Source organism: Sebastes fasciatus, chromosome 14 (genome assembly GCF_043250625.1).
Source record: "Sebastes fasciatus isolate fSebFas1 chromosome 14, fSebFas1.pri, whole genome shotgun sequence".
Classification (NCBI taxonomy): Eukaryota; Metazoa; Chordata; class Actinopteri; order Perciformes; family Sebastidae; genus Sebastes; species Sebastes fasciatus.
Window position 1 is genome coordinate 28,926,155 of NC_133808.1, and position 25,674 is coordinate 28,951,828.

At 39.9% G+C, this 25,674-nt stretch overlaps 1 protein-coding gene across 14 annotated transcripts in view; it reads left to right on the plus strand.

Moving 5' to 3' along the window:
- Positions 1-25,674, plus strand: part of lrch1 (leucine-rich repeats and calponin homology (CH) domain containing 1) — an 88,927-nt gene that overhangs the window by 13,226 nt on the left and 50,027 nt on the right. For all 14 annotated transcript variants that reach the window (XR_012596965.1, XR_012596964.1, XR_012596966.1 and 11 more), the window contains exons 2-4: positions 14,728-14,872; positions 22,408-22,534; positions 23,373-23,478. Coding sequence is in view for 11 of the 14 variants with exons in the window: in XM_074657779.1 (XP_074513880.1) it covers positions 14,728-14,872; positions 22,408-22,534; positions 23,373-23,478 (378 nt within the window). In the remaining 3 variants the exon portion in view is untranslated. The remainder of the gene's footprint in view (positions 1-14,727; positions 14,873-22,407; positions 22,535-23,372; positions 23,479-25,674) is intronic.

Consider the following 25,674-nt stretch of genomic DNA (forward strand, 5'->3'; position numbering starts at 1 on the left):
CTTTTTCTCTTTCTCTGTCTGTCTGTTCACATCCTGTCTTCACTATAACGTCAGTCATGTTTCTCTCCCCCCTTTTTATTAAAGCAACGTTGACAGTTTCTGTCAAACTCCTTTTTCTTTGTTCATTATTTTACTTTTTATTTTCAGTTCTTGTAGTTTTTTTTTAAGTTGTTGTTTCTATTTATTTGATGCTTTATGCAAAGCACTTTGCATTGCTTTTTGTGTCTGCTGTACTAATAAACTTTCCTTTCTGGTAAACATACTCTACAGTACAACACTACTCGGTGACACATGGAATAACAATGTCATAGATTAGATTCTTCCGAAGGATTATGTCACTGTGTTTTTTTTTTAATCAATTAACTAAAATCTGCACAAAAAACAGATTTCGTAAAAGAAAATCACATTATTTTTTGTAACTGCACTCTTGTGTTAGCTGCCTGTAGATTATAACTGAATGTCCTGAAATTAAAACATTTTCTATGCATTAATCAATATGTGTGTGAGCCCCCCATGACAATCACCACCCCCATCCCTCTAAATCTACAGTAGTACTAATCCATGACTGTCTGCTGGTCACTAGGTCAGACAGACGGAGAGAGATCCCCCAACACTCACACGCATGCACGCACGCACGCACGCACGCACACACACACACACACACACACACACACACACACACACACACACACACACACACATTCAGCTTTTGATTCTGTGCTAGTGCCAGATGGAATACAGCCGATAAACAGAGAGGCAACTGCAGGGGTTAGGGGTGAATACCTACACTCTAAGCAAGAAATCTGTAAAATAACAGAAAAAGTACTGGCAGCTCAATACTCAGACTTTGTACTGTAATTAGAAAACAGAAATGTTGTATTAATTAACAGTGTACCCACAGCAAAAAACAAAACAAGATTTGTTTCTGTTATTTAATGGTGTATCTATAGTAAAAAAAACAAAAATTTTCTATTATTTAATGGTGTATCTACAGTTAAAAAAAACAGAACATTTTCTATTATTTAATGGTGTATCTATAGTAAAAAAATTAACATTTTCTATTATTTAATGGTGTATCTATAGTAAAATAACAAGATATTTTCTGTTATTTACTGGTGTATCTATAGTAAAAAAAAAACCAGAACATTTTCTATTATTTAATGGTGTATCTACAACTGTAAACACAATATTGACAATCAAAATATCGCAATATTATGCTGTATTGATATTTCCCTCCACCCCTGCTGCATGTGTGGCAATATACATGTATATGTAATACCAGACTGGATGTGAATGGATCCTACTGTGTGTCAGATTTGACCACAGGAGAAAAATTCTCAGGAAATCAGTAGCTTATATAAAAGATTTATGTGATTACATGATAATTATTTTTTTTGGAATGAGATTGACAAATATTAAATTGGTTAGAAACCCAGCTGGCTACATCATGTTTTATTATTTGTGCAGGAGGTGAAAATTATTATTAAGTTATTTATTTATATAAATTTGTCTTTGAAATATAAAATCATTTTTGGAATTAGTTTGTGTGACTTCACATTTGTTCGACATTATAATTTTTTATATTGTTGCTGTTTTCCACAGCGACTGCTTGTTATTATTAGATCATCATGCTGCTGCTGGTGTTGGTGTTATATCACCGTGTCTATTCATTAGATCTGATGTAAAAAAAAATCTATTTAAAGCGTATTCTGTGCTGTGAGGGTCCTGGAAGTTCTGCAGTAGCATGACATTTAAAGGTGTGAATTTACATGTGGAGAAAGTTTAACCGTTTGTTTACTATAATCAGCTCAGTAGCTTTTACTAATTGTCTCAATTATTATGTAACACTGCAGTCGGGATCATGGGAATTCACAGATGGGATAGAAAAGATGCAATAAAGATGTACATATAATTATAAAATAATGATGATTTTCCAGTGTTTCCAGCTGTGGGACACACAGCTGGTGACCTTTCAGTGTTCATTAAACCACAACACACACGCTGTACATCAGTTTTAACCTGCTGTCACTGTTATCCTGATTGACACTTCTGACCTTTACTCATACACACAACCTGATGCTGTGAACACTCTCACATACACACACTTATACATGTACACAAACTTTATTTTAAAGCAAAAACAAAGCAAATACGATTATTTTGTATTTGCAGGGATCTGTACCAAATAAAGATGTTTTCTTAAACCTGTAAAATATGATGTGTAGGTCAGGATGTTTTTAAAGCATGACAATAATTAATTTAAAATCGTATTTTTATACACATTTCTCCTTTAACAAATATTGCGATTTTAACAAATACTGCTATTTAAAAATCCCAGTAGGTCCAATCATATTAGGATTTGGATACGATTTTTTTAATAGTGCAGCCCTAGTAAACAGGAATATAGTAAATGTATATGCATACGGAGAAGGAAAGTAAGAAAAAGACATGCTGAGTGATCTGTGTTGTTTGTTTTTGGATGGTTTAATAGATGATCAGACAGAAGAAGACCCCTCAATACTTTCACTTTAGGTGTTGATGTGAACCTCTCACCCAGAGTGACCTGTGATAATGAGAACAGCAGTAGAATAGTTTCAGTTTCATGATGATGAGACCAAGAGAAGACAGGGGGAGGCAGACAGGATCCATTCACATCGGTCCGGTTTCCTGTTTACTTATTAACCCGTCAACTTATTTATTTACTGTGTTCAATCATTAGGAAATGATTCAGGCAAATACTATCTCACATGTGTGGTGTAATGCTTCTAATCGTCTTCTGATCCAGTCTTTGTTTTCATTAAACTTTTTAAACGTGATTTGACATCAGGAGAGGGAGAGAATATGATTTTTTGGGGTTTTTTTTAAACGGTGAGCAAATGGAAAAATAGTTGTGTCATGAGTGAGAGTTATTTAATAATCCAGCACATCAGGTCAGAGCCAGAGTTCAGATGAAGTTCAGCTCACTCTGAGGAGGTCTTTAACTCCTCCAGCTCTCTTTACGGTACTTGTTGTTCTCTTCTATTCGTCCATCATATAAACTAGCAAAATAATCTGTTTTTGACGGCTGTCTGTGTCAGTTTCAGTACGGGAACGTGAGAATCTGTGCTTTTACAGGACTTTGGGGATCTCATAGTGATATGACTCTAATCGTAGTCCACGTGTGCTGTCTCTGTATTTAACCAGACGTTCACAATGTGCTCCTTTCTGGCTGTTAAAGGATAACTTCGATATTTTTCTCATGTTTTTGTGTCTAAATGACTAATGGGGACAACCATATCTGAAACTGGTCCAGTATTGAGGGAGAACGCTGTAGACGGCAGCTGCTCACAGGCTGCAATATGGTGCTATTGGGGCAAGCTGGCACCGTCATTTACGTTCACTAAAAGTGTTTGTTTTTGCCATGACAGGCTCTGATTGTTATTATAAGTGTCTGACAACATTATGGAAAGAGTCTCGCTCAAGGAGAAGTCTCGTTCTGAAACCTGGTGGAATAGTGGAATACATCCATGGTGGAAACGCAAAGAGTATGTTGTGTTGGAGTACAGAAAGCGTAGCTTTTCAATGTCATGGCTGAATATTTAGATGATTTCCACAATGAGGATGAGGTCTTTGAATTTGATGGCCGTCTGTATTTATTAGAGTATACGGATATTCAGATTTCACAATGAGACTTCTCCTTGAGCGGGACTTGGACACAATAACAAACAGACCGGATCGAGAGAAAGGATGTTTTATTTCTCTGTAGGGTCCTTTCTATAATGTTGTCAGACACTTATAATAACCATCTGAGCCTGTCAGAGGCAAAAACAAACACTTATAGTGAACGTAACATTACATTGACGCTGCTCACTTGCCCTCGCAGCTCGTTTCGCGGCTGCCAGAGGTTATCCCTCAATACTGGACCAATTTCAAAAATTATTACTTGGACACAAAAACATGGCTTTGTTTTTATTTATAGTTATAGTTCACAAGTTCACTTCATATAAACAGCAGGAGATTTGTGTGATTTGAACGGCTTCCTGTTGAGATTTTGCTAAAGAAGACACTAAGTAATTGACTTGGAGTGAAAATGCCTTTAACTATCATACTGTCTGCTTACTGAGGTCGCCCCCGCTCTGCTAACCTACATACTTTTTACATTTACATTCTGCAAGACCGGAGGAAAACAAGCAGTAAGAGCTGATCTGAGGTCTGCTGTCCAGCTGCCGTCTATGAGAGCCGGCTGACAATCACTCGCAAACTCCGACCAAACGGTCAAACTAGGCAGCGCTGATCAAATATGTTGAAGGAATGCAAAGTTCTGGTCACATGACCGGAGCACAGCCAATAGGAATGCTCTCTCTCTAATGACCTGTGATTGGTCAAAGTCTCCTGTCACCTGTCATGTTCTAAAGCCTGAAAACAAACAGAGCCATGAGGAGGAGCAGAAGTCTAGTTATCTCTCTGAACACTTGAATTACAATATGCTGGAAGGTTATTATGGAATTTTTGCCTAATGATGCCAAAAATATACTGCCTACTGACACTTTAAAGGGGAATCGAACCCCTCTAGTTGTGGCTGTGTCTGTACAAGGCTCTATATACATCAGGCTTGGCTGTTCTCAGAGAGAGGCCCAGTGAGTGGATGTGGGTGGATGCTCACTTGAACTACTCGCTCTCTGTTATGTAACAGTCAGATCGAGTCGGTTGTTCTGGAGAACAAAACATAGAGGTTCAGCAGACAATTTGAGCGAGGGAAACAAGACTGGAGGAGGGGGAGAAGAAGAGAGAGATGAGTTAACATTAATGGATTGTCCGAGTGTGTGTCAGGGCCTTTTGACGCTGTGGATGCTTCAGCTACACACAGAATCTGTTTACATATAAAAACAGATCCTTCTTTCCCTCAGTAGAAATCATTGCCTGTAGCAGAAACACAAAGTGGACCTGAGATCATTTTCTGAGGTCATATAAATCTCCTTCTGGTAGACGAGGAATGTTCCAGTAGCACAGGAAAACAATTTGGGGTGTGTGTGTGTTTGCCTCCCATAAACAGACCTTATAAAGCAAATGTTACGTGTTTAATGTGTTTTTATGAATGTGTGTGTGTGTGTGTGTGTGTGTTTGTGTGTGTAGGAATGGCTGGTCGTCCCACAGGAATTCTACGTGACCTATTTGTCGACCCACGTCCATCTGTTGCAACCACACACACACACACATGCTATGCTATGTTTAGATCTGGAAACACTTGGACGATCGGCAAATATGCATTTTTCTTTTTGCCCCCAAGATAAACACACACACTCGTACCCTCACATATTTGTGCAGCCGCTGATGCATACAGCATCACACACATGCATGTTTGCACAGACACGTGACTCTGTATCCATGCAGAAAGTCTCACGTGGTCGTCATGGTGACTTCAGCTGCTGTCATCTCTTCTTTCATCATGTCTCATCCTTCCGTTTTTTGTGTCTTTCTTTCTTCCTTTCTTTCTCCCGGTAAACTTAAGGAAAACATTCGGTTCATTTAAAGCAGGGGTGCACACACTTTTTCAGCATGCGAGCTACTTATAAAATGACCAAGTCAAAATGATCTACCTACTATAAAAATGCAAAACATATATTTATTTATAAATATATTGAGTATTCTTTATATGTACAATATATGTTGGTGTACCTTGCATAACTGCATGAACCCACATTGTACAATATAACTCTGTAAATTTTTTGTCATTACCTTACTCTGATGACTTGCACTGAATGGAATCAGCCAGGGATGCATAGTCCGGACAGTAGCTGCTGATAGCCAGCCTCAAGCACACTTCCAAATGATCATCAGTCAAGGTGGAACGGTATTTGGACTTAATAATCTTCATGTGGGAAAAGGCTGACTCGCATAAATAAGTGGAGCCGAATAATGCAGTCATGGAGGTAGCACATTTCCTCATGTTGGGGTACTTTTCCTCTGTGAGTAAGTTCCAGAACTGTCCATGAGCCCTGGACTTAAGCTGAATGTCAGCTTGTAGTGTCAAAATCTCATCCTCCACTCCAGATGAGTTCAGGTGAAACAGTGTTGCAATTTGTTGGCTGACGTCTATTTAAAAAAAAATGCCATGCGATCTACCCACACTACCTTTGCGATCGACCGGTAGATCGCGATCGACGTATTGGGCACCCCTGATTTAAAGCATCGTAGCGTCAGCTGTCACCGCGCTGAAGAAGGAAAACGTTGTCAGAAGTGAAGTTGTTTAAAGTTGTGACGGTGTTGTCTTGTCGGTTGTAGACGCCGCTGTGTTGAAAGTACAGCCGTAGTGATTTCGGTTCTGTAAGTCGGTGCTGCATTTAAACTAGTAGAAGGTAGTGAAAGTTGGAAGTTGTTATTGGTTAGGAAGGTTGAAGCAGGTCATTCTTTGTCGAGAAACTCAGTTTTATAGATCTGTTGATTAAATCAACTAATTGATTACATCCCTAGATATTAGATGAAGTTTGAGCATTTAGTTGTTAATTCACTTTTTAAAACTTTTAGTAACATTTGGATCTGATTTGTGGCATTAGAAAAGTTCTTACTGGTTGTTGGCGGTTGGTATTATTACAGTATCGGTACTCTTGGTGTTGTTGTAACTTTAGTATTTTGGTATTTCATATCCGAGCTGGTTGCTGACAGCAGCAGCCACTGAAACAAAGCAGATTATCATCATCCTCATCATCCTCATCATCATCAGCACAAACTGAGTCTGAGGCAGCGAGTTTTTACTCCCAACTGCACCTTCAGCATCCTGGACCGACTCCACCCGCCTGAGTGCCGGCTGTTTCCTCCATAGTCAGCAAGTGGTGAGGACACCGCCAAGAAACCCCCTTCCACTAACACACACACACACACACACACACACACACACACACACACACACACACACTATCCAACGTCCCTGTGTAGTTCAGCTCAGTGAGTCTGATTCCACATCTGTCTTCTGGTCTGTGAGGTTTGTTTTTTCTATTACGCCCTGGGACAAGGCTTGTCGCGGTAGTCGGTGTCGAGAGTTGACAGATAAGACGATAGCGGAGAATTTGGTGTCAAAGCGAAAAGCAAAAGTGCCTATATGGCAATAATTCAGATTTAAAGTGGCAGTAGGCAGTATATATATATTTGGCATCATTAGGCAAAAATTCCATAATAACCTTTCAGCATATTGTAATTCAAGTGTTCTGACAGAAAACTAGACTTCTGCACCTCCTCATGGCTCTGTTTGTTTTCAGGCTTTAAACAAGCTAGTCCTTGATGGGAGACTTTGACCAATCACAGGTCATTTCAGAGAGAGAGCGTTCCTATTGGTTGTGCTCTGGTCATGTGACCGGAATTTGGCGTTCCTTCACCAGATTTCACAATGGCGGCTGCGTCACAAACTTTCTCATTAACCGTGCACTACAAGATGATTCTGAAAACATCTGAGGAGAGAAATAGGCATTACAGTAACAGAATATTGATTAATATTTGATCAGCGCTGCCTAGTTTGACCGTTTGGTCGGAGTTCGCAAGTGATTGGAAGCCGGCTCTCATAGACAGCAGATGGACAGCAGACCTCAGATCAGCTCTGACTGCTTGTTTTCCTCCGGTCTGTGAAATCTTGCAGATGCCGTTAGGAGCACCGGAGGACACAGAGGAACATTTTTTTTCAGGTTACCTGTTTCATGTACTACTGTCACGATATAGCGACCATTTTTTAAAAATACTTCTTTTAATCATATTTGCTCCAATCTCGCCTACTTCAGCTTTAAGCGTGTGCGTACAGCAGTGCGGCATTAAATTACGCCCCCAACGTCTTTTTGCTTTTTCTGTACAGAAATAAAGGGCTGGCAGTACGGTTATATGGTTAAAACTTCATTACGTTTACAACTGATTTGTTTTGCTAGAAGACTTTTATGCCTGTTATATAAACAGACATAAAGTTAGTGAGGTGTGATTTACAGTAACTGGTGTGTTCAAGAAGAACCTGAATGTTTATTTCTGGGTGAAAAAAAAAGTTTCTTTATTCCCTCTACTTTCCTCTCTTCTTTTCTTATTGTTCTTTCTCTCCTTTTAATCCCTCACTTCCTCTGTCTTCACACATATACTTGTAGTTTCATGTGTGTCTCTCATTTCATGATGATGATGAGGATAATGAGGAGGATGAAGATTAACCAAAGCAATAAAGTTTAACTCTTCTGTTTTTACGGTTTCTGTTCTGCACCGGGGATGAGACTCTGCTTTGGTAGCGTTGCTCTTTTGGTGTGCGTGTGTGCGTGTGTGTGTGTGTGTGTGTGTGTGTGTGTGTGTGTGTGTGTGTGTGTGTGTAATGAAGCCTGTCATTACTGTAGTGCAGGGAGGAGTCCCTCCTTTTCCTGCACAACTAAAGGATGCAGGGACAACACACACACACACACACACACACACACACACAGTATATATACTTTAGAGATCTTTAGGCAGACACGACTAGACGAGCTGACTCTGCAGAATTTAGATCTGAACCATAAGGACGAGAAACATCTTCAGCCAATCAACATTACTGACATGAATAACATGAAGAGTCAGCAGCCAAAGTTAGCTTCACTACAAAGCTTTTTTTATATGTAGTTTGTTTTTTTATGTTTATCGATTCATCTTCAATCAAAAAGAAAAAAAAAACTTATGACAAGTATAGTAACTTACAGAACTTTACAGACTTTAAAATCATAAATTCTGCCGATTGCAATGAGAAGAAATGTTCCGTTATAATGCCGAAGTGAACAGTTAGTTCATGTTTCATCTGGGTGTTACGGCAGGAAGTTGTGAGGCAAGGTGGTAAGCCACCGAGATCTCGATGTGTCTCGTCTTAAGATCAGTTGAGGTTCATGATGACGGCCTAAACGATAACCACACCCACAGTGGTGGTGAACACTTTGAGCTCTTGCTTGTAGTGTTAACGCTGAATTGCATGTTTCTTTTGCTTCGAACACTGATGAAATAAAAGTGACTGAACTTAAACTAACTTTTTATGTGAACTTAATCATTCTTTTGTCTTCCTTCCTTCCTTCCTTCCTTCCTTCCTTCCTTCCTTCCTTCCTTCCTTCCTTCCTCCGTCCCGCTGTAGCGTTGTTAGATGACAGAGCTCTGTGTTAATGAGTAGGCAGGAAACATTCTTGTGTCTCAGCTGCTCAGCCTCCACATTCCTGCAGTCTGCACTGTTTGTTACACAAGTCGTCGTAGTTCACATCACTGCTCACGTGTTTGTCTTTGTCTACTTCAACAGTCGGCTTTATAACACAGTAAACTGTAATCATACCTGCTGTCTGTCTGTCTGTCATGGAAACAGCTTGGGTCTGGATGAACACATTTTACTTGTATTGTTTGATTCAGTGTGTCACAGAGGTCACAACAAGGTGAACAAGGGCATGTTGGCGAGGAAATAAGACATCAGGACAATAGTGTCATAGCCTCACCATACAATAAACACCACACATATACACTGTATTTTCAGTTTTTAATGAATACCTTAGAATATTTCGAAGCTTCGGTGATAAATATTTGAAGGTATTGGGGACAGCCCTACTTGTCACTCAATGGTCGATTACTTTTTAACCAAGAAACCTCTCTTTTATGTCACGATACCAGACAAATCAGTCAACTCTAACTCAGTGGAGTGGGCGGATTTAAAGATCTGGACCCAGGCAAATTGTCAACAGGTAAACATGGAGAATTAGATAATAATTAGTACCCATCACTCAAGGATGTTACAAGTTCTGGAGTTTCCCCCCTTTATTTCTGAACGAACTTACGGACGTTTATTTGTGATGGACATCTGAGATAATGATATCCTTCAGTGTACTCCCAAAAGTAGCTTAACTACCTAAATTGCCTCCAGCTGTAAGTCACAGCTGCTGACGGTGTTGGCGAGTGCTCAACACCTGCACGCACCTGTCCCTTTCACCTCAACAAACTGTATATTTGCTTCACGTCTTGCAGAGGAGGTGCACCTCACAGTTAGAAAACCTCTTGATATAATTTGTGATGCAACTTGATGTGCATCTAACTCGTACTTCGTATTAATTCATGCAGTCTTTTCTCCTGATTTGCATCTGAAATGATGCTGTTTCAGGTGAAGAAAAACTTCCCACAGTGTCTTCCCTCGAGCATTCTTCTTCTTCTCTTTCCTCTCCTAGAGGTCAAAGGTGGCACCTTGACAACAATGCACAGAGACCCACCTCATGACCCCGATGAGACCACTTCCTGTCCCGTAAGAGAGGGAGAGTGTTGTTATTAACACAGGAAGCCCCACGCCTGCTTCACAGGGTGTATTCTGTATTTACAGCTTCAGGACTTGCTGCCCTTTCCTTCATAAAGAAGATTAACTTCTTCTCTCACGTTGATCTGCTCAGTTTGACTGCATTTGTGAGGAAATCTGATTAACAAACAGTGTTGTTGTGAAATTCAGAACTCACTTTTTGCTAGTTACCTCCTTGTTATTGCCTGTTTGCAGTGAGATCTCAGGATGGAGATCGGTCAAAGTGCTTTACAATCACTTAAATGTTGAAAGGAACAAATATTAAAAGAGTAAATAAAATAAAATACAAAAAACTGAAACATAAAATTAGAAGGCAGCAGAGAATAAGAGGGCTTCAACCCTGTAGTTCACAGGAGATACTTGGCAGAAAAAGAAATGGTGGACTGTGTTTGATGATTATGAAGACAGCTTTCAATTATATTGTGAAAATAACTGTTTTTTGTTCACACTAGGAAGGACATAAAGTTGGTGTTGCATTTATGAACAGCTGGTACAACTTAGTGTTGATTGTCTGAAAGTCTAAAACATAAAATGTTTCTTCTCAAAAGGCCGGGAGACTCGTGTTTGTTCCACATTGTGGGCTCACTATGATGAAATGTCTGCAGCGGTGTACGTGAACATGAAGGCCGACTGTTACCACCAGCAGTTCAGCATGAATGCTCATTCATGGTCGTCTCTATCAGCAGCCGACAATCAGGAAAAACAGAGTGGCTGAAACCTTGAGAAGCCGCTTGCTGCCAGCCAGCTTCGGTATCTGATGCTGCAAGTTGAAACAAGTTATCTGAAGGGAATTTGCCCTTTTTACTCAGCTCATGTCCTCTGAAACATCTCTGAGATTTTATTGATGAGTTGGAATGACATGTAGTGCTTACAGTAAACCTGTTTCAGCTGTGACGGTTAAAAAAATACTATTAACTAGAATGAGTTGTGAGTTCTGTGAACGCTGTTACGCAACCTAGTGACACACCGTCAGCCTCAGCAACAGCCGTGGCTCAGGTTCAAGTGTGTTGAAGTTTAGCTAGAGACACGTCCGTGCTTGCAAGATTACGTTAATATGAAACATTAGATAGTTTAGATAGAATTTCCTGCCTCCGAGGCAGAAGGTGGAAACTAACTTAAAGAGTCATTCTGTTGCTTTCTATTATTGAAATACGAACATTAAAACTCCCGTGTTCTGCTAGGTAAAATCACTGTTTTTGTCAATGTAGTCTGGTGGCTTTAAAGAGAGCGATATAGCGGCTTGAGTTCCCCATCGGGAAGGGTTGTTTGTTGGCAAGATAGAGCGGTGAAAATATTCTAAATATAACAAACACTTGAATTGATATTGATGGCTAAAACACGCTTTTCTGCTGTACCTGTCCACATCTGCTTTACCTCGCCGTCAGACAGCCCTTTCTAACAGGGAACTGAAGCCGTTATATCGCTCTCTTCAAAGCCACCAGACTCCATAAACAAACACGGCTTGAAAATCTCTCGCTCGTCAGCCATGCTTCATTTTGTTGTTGTCTTTCGGAGATTGCGCTGCTGGCGCATGTTGATGACATCGTACACAGGCAGCGTGAACCGGAGTAACGTTTAACTTTGCTTTACTATTAAAAGTGCTAAAATATACATCCATATAACGTTTGTCGTGCTTAAATACAAGGTGCAAATTCTTAGTATCGATACAATCGATTATTTAGCTTGCAAATCGATGTTATATCGATATATGTCCAACTTGCCGAGTACCTATTGATGTAGTTGGATCGTAGGAATATAAATCGATGCATCGATATAGTAGATGAATCGTTACACCTCTACTGATTAGCTTACTTTGGAAGCCTATGTCACTGCCATTTGAAAAACCCAGAAGAGAACGCAGGTAGACCCGCCCTTTAAATGAGAGTTAGGTAACTCGGTTACGCAGGAATCAGAACAAATCTGAATACATGCAGCAGGTCAGTAATCAGACTTCTGATTAGTGGAAACTTAACCTACTTAAATGACATTAAGAATGGAAGTAGCAGGAGTAGTACCAGTATTCTTACCCAGCCTGCTTAATAAGGTCAGTATTGGGACTGATGACGACCAAATAGATCATATTGATGCATCCCTATAACATAAAAAATAAAACATATTTGATAAGGCTTCTTTAAATTAAGTTATTACAGAATTGCAACCGAGGTAAGTGCTGACATTTTACAGTAAAAAAACTAAAACAAATTAGCAAATAGCAATATATTACTTCCGTATTGGACATGCTGATGTATCAGTGAGGCTCAGTCAGTAGTAGTAGTAATGGTACTGTAGTAGTGTGTGTGTGTGTGTGTATCACGGGTTACATGACCCTAGGCCTGTATCATCATTTGTGTCACCTCACATGACTTCATGTGTGGACGCATTCAAATGCAACCTGACAGATGTGTTTCTGTGAGACTGCATTTTGTGTGTGTAGTGTAGTATGTAGTGCAGTACGAGTGTTTTTCATTAAGGTCACTGCAGCGAACACCACGATGATGTCCACTTTATTACTTTGGAGGTTAAATGTCTACAGTGGTTATGAATATGAGACATCACACACACACACACACACACACACACACACACACTGCCAGTAACAGCAGTGTGTTTGCAGCCGGTAGTTGAGTCAGACTGCTGCTGTTTGCTCGGAGGATGAAAGCAGGACTGAGTAGCTCTTTGTTTCTCAGCCACGTTGTTTTAAATAGCACTTCCTGTGACTGCGTGACCCATGATGCAACGCTGCCTGTGCTGTCGATGATGTGCAGTGATTAAATATCTATGGTAGCTCACAGTCTGGTGATCAACAGCAAAAACACCAAATATTATCTGGTTCCAGCATCTCAAATGTGACAGTTTGCTGCTTCTCTCTGTTTTATATCACAGTAAACTGAAGATCGTCGGGTTTTGAACTGTTGGTCAAATAAAACAAACCACCTTGGGCTCTCTGAACTTGTTAGGGGTGATATAATGAATGATGATGAGTATTTGTTAGTTGTAGCCCTAATCTCTATCATTGTCTTGCGTGGTAGTTAATTATATAAGGCTAATATGATGTGATTTTAACACAATTTCAATGTCAGTTTCATCTCTGCACGTCCGGTGTACATGTTGTATTTTCTGTTTGTGGTTTTGAATCCTCAAGTTCATCTTGTTTTTTTGCAACCGGTAGCAACACGAGAGGGTGGAGCTAAGTACAACCGAACGCTGAATAAGACATTTTTAGGCGACCAAATATGTTGCAATTTAACTTTCATGAACTGAAAACACACTCTGAAAGGGTTAAAGTTCTAAGACGAAAACACGGACAACTCCCAGACCGGACAACGCCGTGGTAGCGACCTGTCAATCACAAGGTAGCCCCGCCCTAAAGCATCCCCTGCTTTATGGTCTATTTGACTCTAAATGGGACCATCATTTACTAAATGAACATCATGCTGTATTGAAGAAGACTTGAAACTAGAGATTGAGACCATAAACTCATGTTCACAATGTTTACTGAGGTAATAAATCAAGTGAGAAGTAGGCTCATTTTCTCATAGACTTCTATACAATCAGACTTCTTTCTGCAACCAGAGGAGTCGCCCCCTGCTGGCTGTTAGAGAGAATGCAGGTTTAAGACACTTCAGCATTGGCTTCACTTTTCAGACCTGTGGGTTGCTCACTGGACCAACATCCATGTTTAATAAATCAACAAATAATCACCTTTTTTAAAAAGTGGTTCACCTGTTAAGCGTTTATCTTCTGCCATTAAACTGCACTATTGACGTTGCTAACCAGCAGTGTTTTAATCCTGATATATTTGATTTAAAGTTGTTGTTGGTGTGACGTCCTGTTCAGCGACATGCTTGTTTCTCAATCAGGAAGGAGATGCCTGAAAATAAGAATGTGGTTATTTTTTCCAAGAGAACTGCAGTGTTGTTTGTCAGCAGTGTAATCTGCATCAAGGGCAGGAAGTGACTCCACAATACGGTTGATTACAGGCAGATATTCAACATAAATAAGAGTCCTGTGAGAAGGGTCTTTTGCTTATAGGCCTTGTTGGATTTTAAAGTATTATTAGTAGTATTCAGTGTTTGAATCTAAACACTGAGTACAACAGAACCTTTCCATGATTGCTGCCTGCAGAGGAGGAAATGAACTCTTTGTGTGTTCTCGCTCCGTTAACAAAACAAATGTGTTTTCAAGAGTTCGGCCTCACTGGAACAATGTGGAGTAACTGGCCTGACATTTCTTGGCCTTATTTGGCTGCTGCTGATAACTGAAGTTGATATTGTTGTTGCTGAGCTACAGCAGGATGTGTGATGTCACTAAAACCTGGCCTTGAGAGGCTGACCTCCGCCCCGCTGCCAAATACCGACTTCCCTGAGTTTGACGACGTTTGTACCTCAGATAGATAGAAGTGTCTGTGGGGATGTACAATAAGTTTTATTTACGTCTTCTTCTCTCCGCAGACCTCTCAAAGAACAGACTGGCCGACGTTCCCTCGGAGGTCTGCCACCTGGTCGCCTTGGAGACACTAAACCTGTATCACAACTGCATCAGGACCATTCCAGACAACGTCATCGGCCTGCAGTCGCTCACCTCCTTAAATCTCAGGTACGCACATTCACTCTGCTGTTTTGCGGGCTGTTTTTCTTCACGCTCTCTATCTTCTATATTAGGATCTTAAGAGGGTGTTGCATTCTGGGTATGATGCAGCAGTTCAGCATCTCTGAAAGAGAACTTTCTAAACAGATGCAGGAAAGCCAGTAAGCTTTGTTTACTTTTACAGGTTGACCTTGAAAAGTCTATCTACTTTACTGCAGAAATCAGCCAGATGTCTGTTGAACACCTATAAAAATAAAAATAATATGTGTAGTGTTATTATAACCCTTATTTTTAATCCTACTGCATCATGACTGTTCACCTGCATGTTTTCATTTACAAAGAGTTCCTGAAATACCAGCTGTGGTGCTGCTGCTCTCATACAATATGTACAAATGTATACATAAATACAGAATATTTTCATTATATCAGTAAAATCAGTTTAATTAATTCAAGATAAACCATGTACAGTAACAATCTAAAACAGACTGGAAAAGATCCAGTTTAGAGGCGTTTCAGACTCTGACACCAAGCAAAATAACACATCAAATCTCAGTCCTACATTAAAACAAAGTGTCAAAGTTAAAGAATAATTCTGGTTTGTTACAACTGAGGTTTTATTTTTGTTAGGAATTATGGCCAAAACTATGAATGTAGCACCCAAGTTGAAATAAACCCTTTAATTTGAAAGGCTACATCAGTGGCCCACATGCTATGTTGTCCATGTTGTTGTGAAGTGTGTGTGTTTGTATAGCTGCTGTCAGACACTATCTAGCGCCCGGGCCAAACCGCTCGCGTCAGCAGCGCGTATGCATCGCGGAACCTCTTGCTTTTTATTAACAGGTTAGAGCAGCCACACATCCGGCGTCAGCTGTGTCTCTACTAGAGATTCGAGGTCTCGCCTATTTTTTCTGCGTGCAAATAGACAGGGAAAATGATCTTTTGACCGTATATTGACACCATACCAGCAACTTTACTACAGTTTCAATGTTTATATCTGTAGAATATGTCACAGACAGTGAAAAAAAAACTTTTAAATAAACACTTCCTGTTTCCGTTTCAAAATAAAAGCCCTCTAGAGTTTTTCTATGGACAGAACCCCTTCATTTGTTAACACAAGGCTTTTATTCTGAAATATTTGCAGGACAGTGTTGTGGAAAATGCAGTGACTTGCACGGCTCCTTAAATTAATAGAATTGAGGCTTTTGATTGTGGATTCTCACTATTATTTATAAATGAGCACACACTTCTTAACTTCTTTCTCTGTCTAAAATGAATATTAAGGTCATTAATAATGAAATGAAACGGCCATTATGAAAGGCAAACACTAGGTAGAAAGAAAGGGCTGGCAGTAGCAGAAACGCTGTCGGTGTGGACGCATGAGAGACGCATCAGTTCAGCGAGGTAGCCGTCACGCGCTGCTCATGCAGGCAGCGTGGCTCGGCCGTGAGCGCAACATCAGACTGAATCAGAGTGACGAAGCATAAAAATAAAAGCACTGTTATTGTCCCTTTTAATGTGAGCAGGCCGTGTATTGTGTGTCAGCTTACGGTCGCCGCGCTTCCACTGTTTCAACTGTGTGATTCACCGCAGGTGTTTCTGTGTGTGTTTCTCTGTGTGTGTTTCTGTGTGTGTGTGTGTGTGTGTGTGTGTGTGTGTGTGTGTGTGTGTGTGTGTGTGTGTGTGTTGTACCATCGATGCTGCACGGGTGAACTGCAAAGCTTGCCAAGTGCCCCTCATACACACACAGCTGGTGTTCAGTGGACTGTTAGTTAACTCCAAAAACCTCTCTCACACACACACTCACACACACACACACACATATAAACACACATTACTGCACTGTCAGGTTGTTGTGTTTAAAGGTCGTGGTGTTCCCTGCTGTCTCCGCACTGTTGTCTCTGTGAGACTCTCACCCTGCTCCTCATATCTCGATGTGACTCACATCTATTTGTTTATAAATGACGGCATAAAAAATCTATTTCACTTCTGATTTTCACACATTTATATGAGCTTTTAAATCTGATAATTAATTTATTTGTATTAATATTTACATCAACATTCTCTAGTTCCAGCTTCAGTTGAGCGAATTTTCTGCTTATCTGTGTTGAGTTTTCGTTGAGCTGTTCGTTTGACAACACAAGACATTCAAAGACGTCTCCATGCACTTTCGCAAAATAATGATGCCATTTTTTTATTGATCAAACTATCAATGTAGAAAAATAATTAACAAATCAATCGATAAAGAAAATAACCGTTAGTTTGACATTGACTGGTTTGAGCTTCTCCAATGTGAAGATTTGCTGCTGTGATATATAATTTATATTTAAAATCTTTGGGTTTTGGACTGTTGCTTGGAAAAAAACAGTGTTTGAAGACACCACCCAGGGATGTTATGATGTTTTTATCCCACATTCTTAAGACTGAATGATTTAATTGGTTAATTGGAAATCTAATTAAGAAAATGTTTTATAAAAAAATTATTTGCTGCAGCTCTAAAGATACAAATAAATGAATCTAGATTCAAGTAACTAAAAAATCATTATCAGGAATTATAATAATGATAGATTGTATAGCATCTTTCATGCATAAGATGCTCAGTAAAGCCCAAAGTTTTAAAACCTAATGTTAAAACATATGAAAACTATACAATAAAACCAAGAGGAAATATATGATATAAATAGTAAAGATTAAAATGTAAGAGCTGACGAGGTTGGAGAACCCCGAACTAAAAGCCAAGATTAAATAAGATAGATCTTTAATTTGTTTTTAAAAAGATTAAAATGACTTTCTTCTTTTCCTCTCTGCTGCTCAGCTGAATCAGTTATTATAGATCGACAACACACTGACAGCCCGGCTCATTAGCATGACTAAACACACTCTCACTCAGCACACATCCTCTTCACACTCACACGCTATCACTGAGTAAATTAGTAATTTAATGAATGATCAATTTAATTAGGTTTTTAAATGCTGATCTGGTAGAAGAACAACCAGCATGCGTGAAACACATGACCACACAGAAGTGTGTGTGTGTGTGTGAGCGTGCATTAATTCAAACCTAAAATCTAAATGTGACTAGCCTTTCTTTCTGTGGCGAGATATAAAGACTTTCTGTCTACAGTGGTTACAAATATTAAACTCATTAGCATGACTAAACACACTGTCAACCAGCACACATCCTCTTCACGCACACACGCACGCACACACACACACACACACACACACACACACACACACACACACACACACACACACACACGGCCTGTCCTGTCACACAACAGGAAGGACGCTGTGCCTTCCTCTCCAGATGTTATTTTTAGTGTCTTTAAAGTCAAACAGCTCATTGTCATCGTCTGAAACAGAGAAGTTTTATCTGCGAGTTCCTTTTGATTCAGTTGTACACGTGTATAAAAATTCATCAGTGTAGGATGTTGCTATGGTTGCAAATTTAAGATTAATTATGATTTACTTTTTGGCTGTTTTAGTTTTTCAAGTTAAGTTAATTCAGGCTTGTAAATCACAACATTGCATTACATTATGCTTTGATTTGCAAAAACTGATGAAATGTGATAACTTTGGTGTTCCTCTTACTTTTCATCTAGCGTCATCATGAGGTCAACATTTTCTAATACTTTGAATAATTACCTAATATCTGCAGAAGTAATGACATTCCCATCAGCCTCAGCTGTACTTTTGTGTTTACTTCTAATTACCCAACGGCAGCATGCTGACACACTAAAATAAGATGTTGAACACAACCAAGTCGCCAGAAGAAATGTTGGCATTGGACGTTTCTGCAAACCACGATACGTTGAATGGCGAACCAAAAATCTGTTTCATATCAGCCTCATATCACGGTTGCAGAAACGCAATGTGGTTAACGTTATGAAACGATTGTTTAGGCTTAGGCAACAAAACTACTCGGTTAAGGTTAGAAAAAAGATCATGGGTTGTGTTCAAATAATGATGTAACAACAGAACAACGTAACAAAACCATTATAGTTAAGTTTAGGAAAGAATGACATGGTTTGGTTTAAAACTACTAAATTTTTACAGTGAAAATTATTATTGATTGTAACGTTGATGCACGAGAGACAAAAAGCGGGCTCCTGGACGAAAGCCTTGTGTTTGTTGGGCCCATCCACCTCCCCTCCCGTCCACCCGGTGTGTCTCTTTTCGCTGTTTGGATCATTTGCTCTGACTGAATGCAAGAACGTTGATATTCAACGTATCCCTGGTTTGCAGAAACGTCCAATGCCAACATTCTTTCCTGGCCAAACATCCGCATGTTAGCATTGTAATTGTTAGCATATTAGCATGCTGATGCTAGCATTTAACAGCTGCATGGCTTCACAGAGCTGCTGGAATGACTGTCGACCCTTTTAGTCTTGTTATTTTTCTCCATTGTCCTGCGAAACGCATGTGTGTGTGTGAACAGCTGGATAAACTCTCTTAGGCCTATACGTTTCCTGAATGTTATTTTCAGAGCTCAGTCAGAGGGGGTTTCACAGTCCTGTGGTAAATGTGTGTGTGTGTGTGTATGTGTGCTGATGTTTCTATTTTACTGGTCAGAGATTAAAGACGCTGTTTGCTTTTTCTCAGTGAGATTTATTTATAGAGAACGCCCAAAGTGCCTTTTTTAGGCACAAGAGGGAGAAAAAAAAATGAAAAAAGAGACATATTAAAGGAACAGAGTGTAGCAGGGGGATCTATTTGCAGAAATGTAATATAATATTAATAGGTATGTTTTCTTTAATGTATAATTACCTGAAACTAAGAATTGTGTTTTCGTTAGCTTCATAGCTCCTCCATGTTTTTAAAAGTAGCCCAGAACGGACAAACCATAGACTGTATATAGAGATGGACGACATGACAGCTCCCTGAAAGTGAAGCCAAAACATCTGGATTGCCCCCAGGTGGCTGGCTGCAGTATAGCTCATAAATCCCGCCCCCTCCATGTTAGCAGATGGGACATGGGCCAAACTAAAAAGTCAAAGTACACGTCAAATACATTTTCCCAAAGATGGTTTCTGTCATTTTAGGTAGTTCTCACCACGCTGATGTACTGTATGTTCAAGTGTGTGGTTTTAATTAGTTATTTGGTGCTATAAAAAGGGGTTGAGACGTCATGATTGACAGCTGTGATTCTCTTGCTTGCAAACTGCGGCCATGCTCGGTTCGCGATTGGTTTGTGCGGGTGTGTGAGCGGGTCAAAGATACCACGGTTCCACCGCCCGATCACTACTGCGCAGACTCTGGCTCCAAATGATGTCAAAATTTCAAGATGGCAGCTATTTAGGCTTCACTTCTAGTACAGTGGGAGGAAGTGGAGACGTGTCGTTCATCATTATAACGTTGCTCGCTCTGGAGTTAACCCCCGTCACTCCGCTCAGCCGCCGGGAAACAAGACACGGGAAACCTCTGTTGATCTTGAGTAGCTGCAATATTTATTTCTGCACAAACTGCAACTTCCAGTGTGCATTTTCACATTATCGTGTCAGCTAATGTAGTTCTTCTACGCTTTGAAGCACATGGGAGATGTTTCAGGTGGTTGCAATCTGCAACCTCACCGATAGATACCACCAAATCCTACATAATGGCCCTTTAAAGTGGAGATACTCAGGACACGACTGAGTAAAATGATGTGACTTTATTATCAAGCATTTAGTGAAGCTTAAAAGATCAAGTAGGTAACAGCGAGCTGGTTTGAGTCTGTTGTTCAGACCAACAAAGAAGCCGGAGGTGAATAGAGCACACTGGCCAATGAGTGAGTCAAGACAAAACAGACTTTACTCAAAGCATAAGTGCGTGTCTCGTAGAGGAAGCATCAGGCCAGAGGTGTTTATATGCAGTCGAGAGGATGAGTCAACAGGAACAAGTTTAACTTTAGTTCAACCCACCAGATGCAGACATTTGACAATGTCAGATAAAATACAGTAGAAGTACAGTAGAAGTAGTACACTGCGAATAGTCCATGTGCAGCTCTGGTACTGGAAGTAATACATGTTTCTGTCATTGTGACACAGTATAAAGATAAACAGAATTCTACTGCTTCTCCATCAGACCGTCCTTTGAAACATCAGAGCAAAGATTTGGCCTAAAAATAGTCTTGAGCTGATCAACAGCATCGGGATCATGTCTGATCCAGGCGTTTTGGTTATTTTAAGCATGTTTCATTCCTGATCGTTTGTTGGTTTGCTCCTGGTACGACAGCTGTCAGGTGAGTTAGGTAGAGTCTTATTGTAGTCTAATGCCGGGTTCAGACTACGCAGCACTGTTGTCAGTTGTTGTTAAGATGGTCACTGTGTCAGATCGGTCGATTATAGAGAGAAAGTATGATGCTTAATATCTGCAGAGCACTTACTCTGACCTTTAACATTGGATGGCTGTGTGTCTTGCATCTCCGGTCTCTGCGGGGTTGCAGGTTTCCACCCAGCGCCGCTGTGACCGCTCCATCCTCTGCTATAAAGTTATAGTTCCCTTATAGCATTGGGTTTGAATCTCAAATATTGCCAAATAGGGGCTTTTGCGTTTCACTTTGACACCAAATCCTCCGCCATCGAAAGAAAAAGCAACTGTGACCTTTCCCCTGTTTCACAGTTCCACCTGCAGCACCGACAACATCATTCCTCTTTCTCTTCTCTTTACTGTGCTACACTTCACTGTGTAGCTGTACTACGTACATGCATGTCTTGGATTGGGCACAGAAGATTTCCCCTAAAAGTGCAGCAAGGGAACAATTTGTTGTGTCCTTTATACTGTATAATGCTACACCTGTAAACTAATACATTTGATCATTATTATTATTATTATTATTATTATTATGTGAACACAAATCCTGTGTCTCCTGTGTTTTAGCGGCAATATTGCTTCCCTACTGAGAGGACATGTTTGATCTGAGCATCCTGCTATAACCAGTCTGACCTTGTTTTTCTAAATATTATATTTTAAAAATTCTGAACCATCTGATACCCTGTTTGATCATATTTAATCATATTGAAGTGTGCGTATGTTTGCATGTTTGCACACACACATAGTGGAAAAGGGAAGTGTGTGTGTCTGCATGGTACAAAACAAACAGCAGTAAACACTTCTTCAGTGTGAATGTGAAACCACATTATAGAACACATTTATTCTATAATGCATTCACCATTCACGTCTCTCCATTTAATTTTAATGCAGCTCAGGAAGATTTGGTGTTAAAATATTCATGTGTTCGGCCGCTGCTCTCTCGTTTGTTTTCCTCCTCACGTCTTTGAAACAGTCGATAGAAATGATCATTCGTTATTGGAACTTGTTGTCTGGGTAAATTAGTTTATTATTTGTTTATTTAAAAAGGAAACTGACTGAGTTTAAAAACACCAATAAAAATGTGTCACAGTTACTTTGAGAGCTAGTTTTGCACCAGTAGTCCCACATCTCAGATAACAAGTGAAAAGAAGTGGCTTTAAAATTGGTTGTTGAATATAACAAAAGTCACATGATCATGATTAGTTCCTGGTTTCGTCCATACGACTGACTGAGTGCTTGATGTTGTGTTGCAGTCGTAACCAGCTGGGCTCTCTGCCGGCCTGTCTGTGCGGTTTACCTCTGAGAGTCCTCAACGCCAGCAACAACAAGCTGGTCAGCCTGCCGGAGACCATCGGACAGCTGCACGGCCTCATGGAGCTGGTGAGACACTTTAAACTCTATCTCTATTACTGTGTGGGTGTGTGACAGATGATATCAGATTTCACAACACAATTAGTGTGGCCAAAAGAATTCACGATAACGATATTATTGCGAAATCGATAGAAAATTTGAAAAATAAAATCTTTTTTTGCAAATTATTACACTCAAAATACGAGTGTACTGTATGCAGGTGGAGAGAGAGTCTGCAACTGTACAAAAGCGTGATATAAGAGGCGCTGGATTATTAACACGATATTATCATATCTGTATTATTAACATGATATCGCTATATAATTTTTAAATATCACGGTTATCATCAATACCGGTACATCGCGACACCCCTACAGTTGTACGCAAGTGACTTAATTATGGGCGGTTCATCGAAATGTTTACATGAGAACTGTATTCATCTGTGATTTATTGTATAACGTGTGAGTATGTGTAAATTATTTAATTAATTGTTCACCAAATGTCACCTAAAACATTCAGATAGTATTGAATGGATTATCTTACTTGCAGTGGTGGAAGAAGTACTTAGATTTTACTTGTGTAAAAGTAACAATATCACACTGTGAAAATACTCTGCTAAAAGTTCTTCATTCAAAATCTTACTGAAGTAAAAGTATAAAAGTATTAGCAACAAAAAGTTCTTAAAGTATCAAAAATAAAAGTAGGTATCAGAATGGCCCCCGTCACTGTAATGATACGGTATCATATACTACATGAAAGTGCCAACGGTGTCCCTGGTACGAGTATAATAATACAATCTAGTATAATGAAATGCATCCAGAAGCTCTAACAGCGGTCAACCTGAGTTGTGTTTTTGTTTTTTCTGCAGGACATCAGCTGCAACGAGATCACGGCTCTTCCTCGTCACATCGGCAGACTCAAAGCTTTGCGAGAACTAAACGTACGCCGAAACCTTCTCTGCGTTCTGCCGGAAGGTGAGTTTGTGACAGACGTGCCTCTTTCTCCGGGTTAAATTTAGCCCAGATGATCCTTTTTGTCCTTTTTTATGTCTAAAACAACATGGAGTGTCTTCTCTGTTTGGGTGATTTTGGACAGCAGAGTCAGTTCTTACTTTGACCTAAAAGGTTGGTTGGAAAACGTTTAGTCTACTTTCAGAGTGTAATTTAGATGAATCAGGTTTTCTTTAGGTGGGATTTACATCAAACAAACCCTTAACATTTCCTACCTTACCTTTGTATCTCAAAAAAGAGACTTCAAGAAGGCAATTTGAGACCCTGCTGTTACTTTTATTCATTTTTACTGAGAAGTGGAGTGTGTGGCTCGAATAATCCTTCTATATGCTGTAGAAGATGGGGAGGTGGCGTTGCATTTGAGACCACAGAGTCCTCTGTATGCTCTGCCACACCCATCCCAGTCCCCAAAAATATACTTAACCCTCAGTTTGACCCAAGAACAACCTCCAGTCCCCAAAGAAGTCAGTGACACAGAGAACAGTGACAGCCCGACACTGTGGAGCTCCTCTGGAGAGACACCACCCAGTCTGACTGCTGATGGGCTGGAGACAGGCTGTGCAAATCACGGTTGTTGGCATTAGATACAGACTCACAAGGCACTCTTTAGCGCCAGTATGCAATGCACCATGCTTAACATTAACTATAATGTAAACCCATCCACGACAACAGTAAATGCACAGGGAGAGTGCGCCGGGAGTGACTGTGGTGCTGTAGTTTAAAGAGTGAATAGACTCTTGTTGTTTTTTCCTAAACCTCACCAAGAGGTTTTGTAGCCTACACCAAAGCAAGTGTTTTTTGTTTAATTCACAACGTTAACCACGTGTTTACTTCGACCAAAAAGTGATGCAGAGGGGTCTGACAAAGCCTCAGTATGTGATGAGTTTGGATGAGAACGTGTTGGATTATGAGAAACATACCACTGCGTTCCCTCCTGCAGTGGGTTGAATTATTGTTATTTTTTCGAATTAAATACTCGGAGACAAATGTGTAAATATGAACCATTACTCCCAGTAAGGAAGCAGTTTAAAGTTGTAAATATGTTATAAAAAAAAAAAAAGGCCTTTAATGTAGTTTCTTTGTTTGTTGACGGCCCACCTGAGCCTCGACTAGGCCAGCACGATACGAGGAAAATCAGCAATGTGCGATATTATTGTTCAATATTGACGATGACGCTATGACTTGCAATAAATAAACAAATATTGAAGTGTGCATATTAGCTATATTTGTCAGCCTGGTTGTCTTTAAATTCAGAACCGGATTAGAATTGAATATTTTAAATATAACTAGGCTAAATGTTGTTTCTAGAGCAGCAATAGCAATGTTTACAGCAAAGTCACTATATGAACTCTATAATATCTCACTGGAAACAGCCCGATAATGAATACTAACGTTCCGGTCTTTAGCCCCACGGCATGTTTAATACCGGGTTTTGGTAACCGTCCCTAAATAAAATGAATTTTCTTAATCATCGCGTTTCAGGTAGTCTTTTGCGATGTGTTTATCGCGCATGTTCATAACGCGATGACGATGAAAATATGATTTATCAGTCAGCACTAGCCTTGATTGATGCAGTTGCCCAAATGAGAACGTAAAAGATTATTTTTGAGAGTAAAAACATGAAAATCAGGACCTCTAAACACTCCCACCTCCCCCATGGAGAAACCTGGAGGGGGTTGATTGGCACAAACCACCACCAGAGAGAGGTGGTGGTTTGTTGATGGACTTCCTGTCCGTAGCACATTTGAAGCGTGATGTGCTTTATGAATACCTGCTGTCTGAACATCTGTGATGTATCTGCTGCTGCGTCCTGAACCTCCAGATGTTCACTGAATAGAAGCAAAGTCAATTTTATTTATATAGTCTAATATCACAAATCACAAATTTGCATCAAGGGGCTTTACAATCTGTACAACGCACGACCCCGCCCCCCCTGTCCTTAGACCCTCGATTCAGATAAGGAGAAACTCCCCAAAAACACCTTAATAGGGGTAAAATGAAAGAAATCTCGGTAGAGCAACAGAGGAGGGATCCCTCTCCCTGCATGGATAGACAGGAAATAGATAATAATAATATTACAGTATAAACAATTAGGATGACCAAATTATAGATAGATAGTGAACATACATGAACAATTTTGGGCGGAATATTTGTTTTATG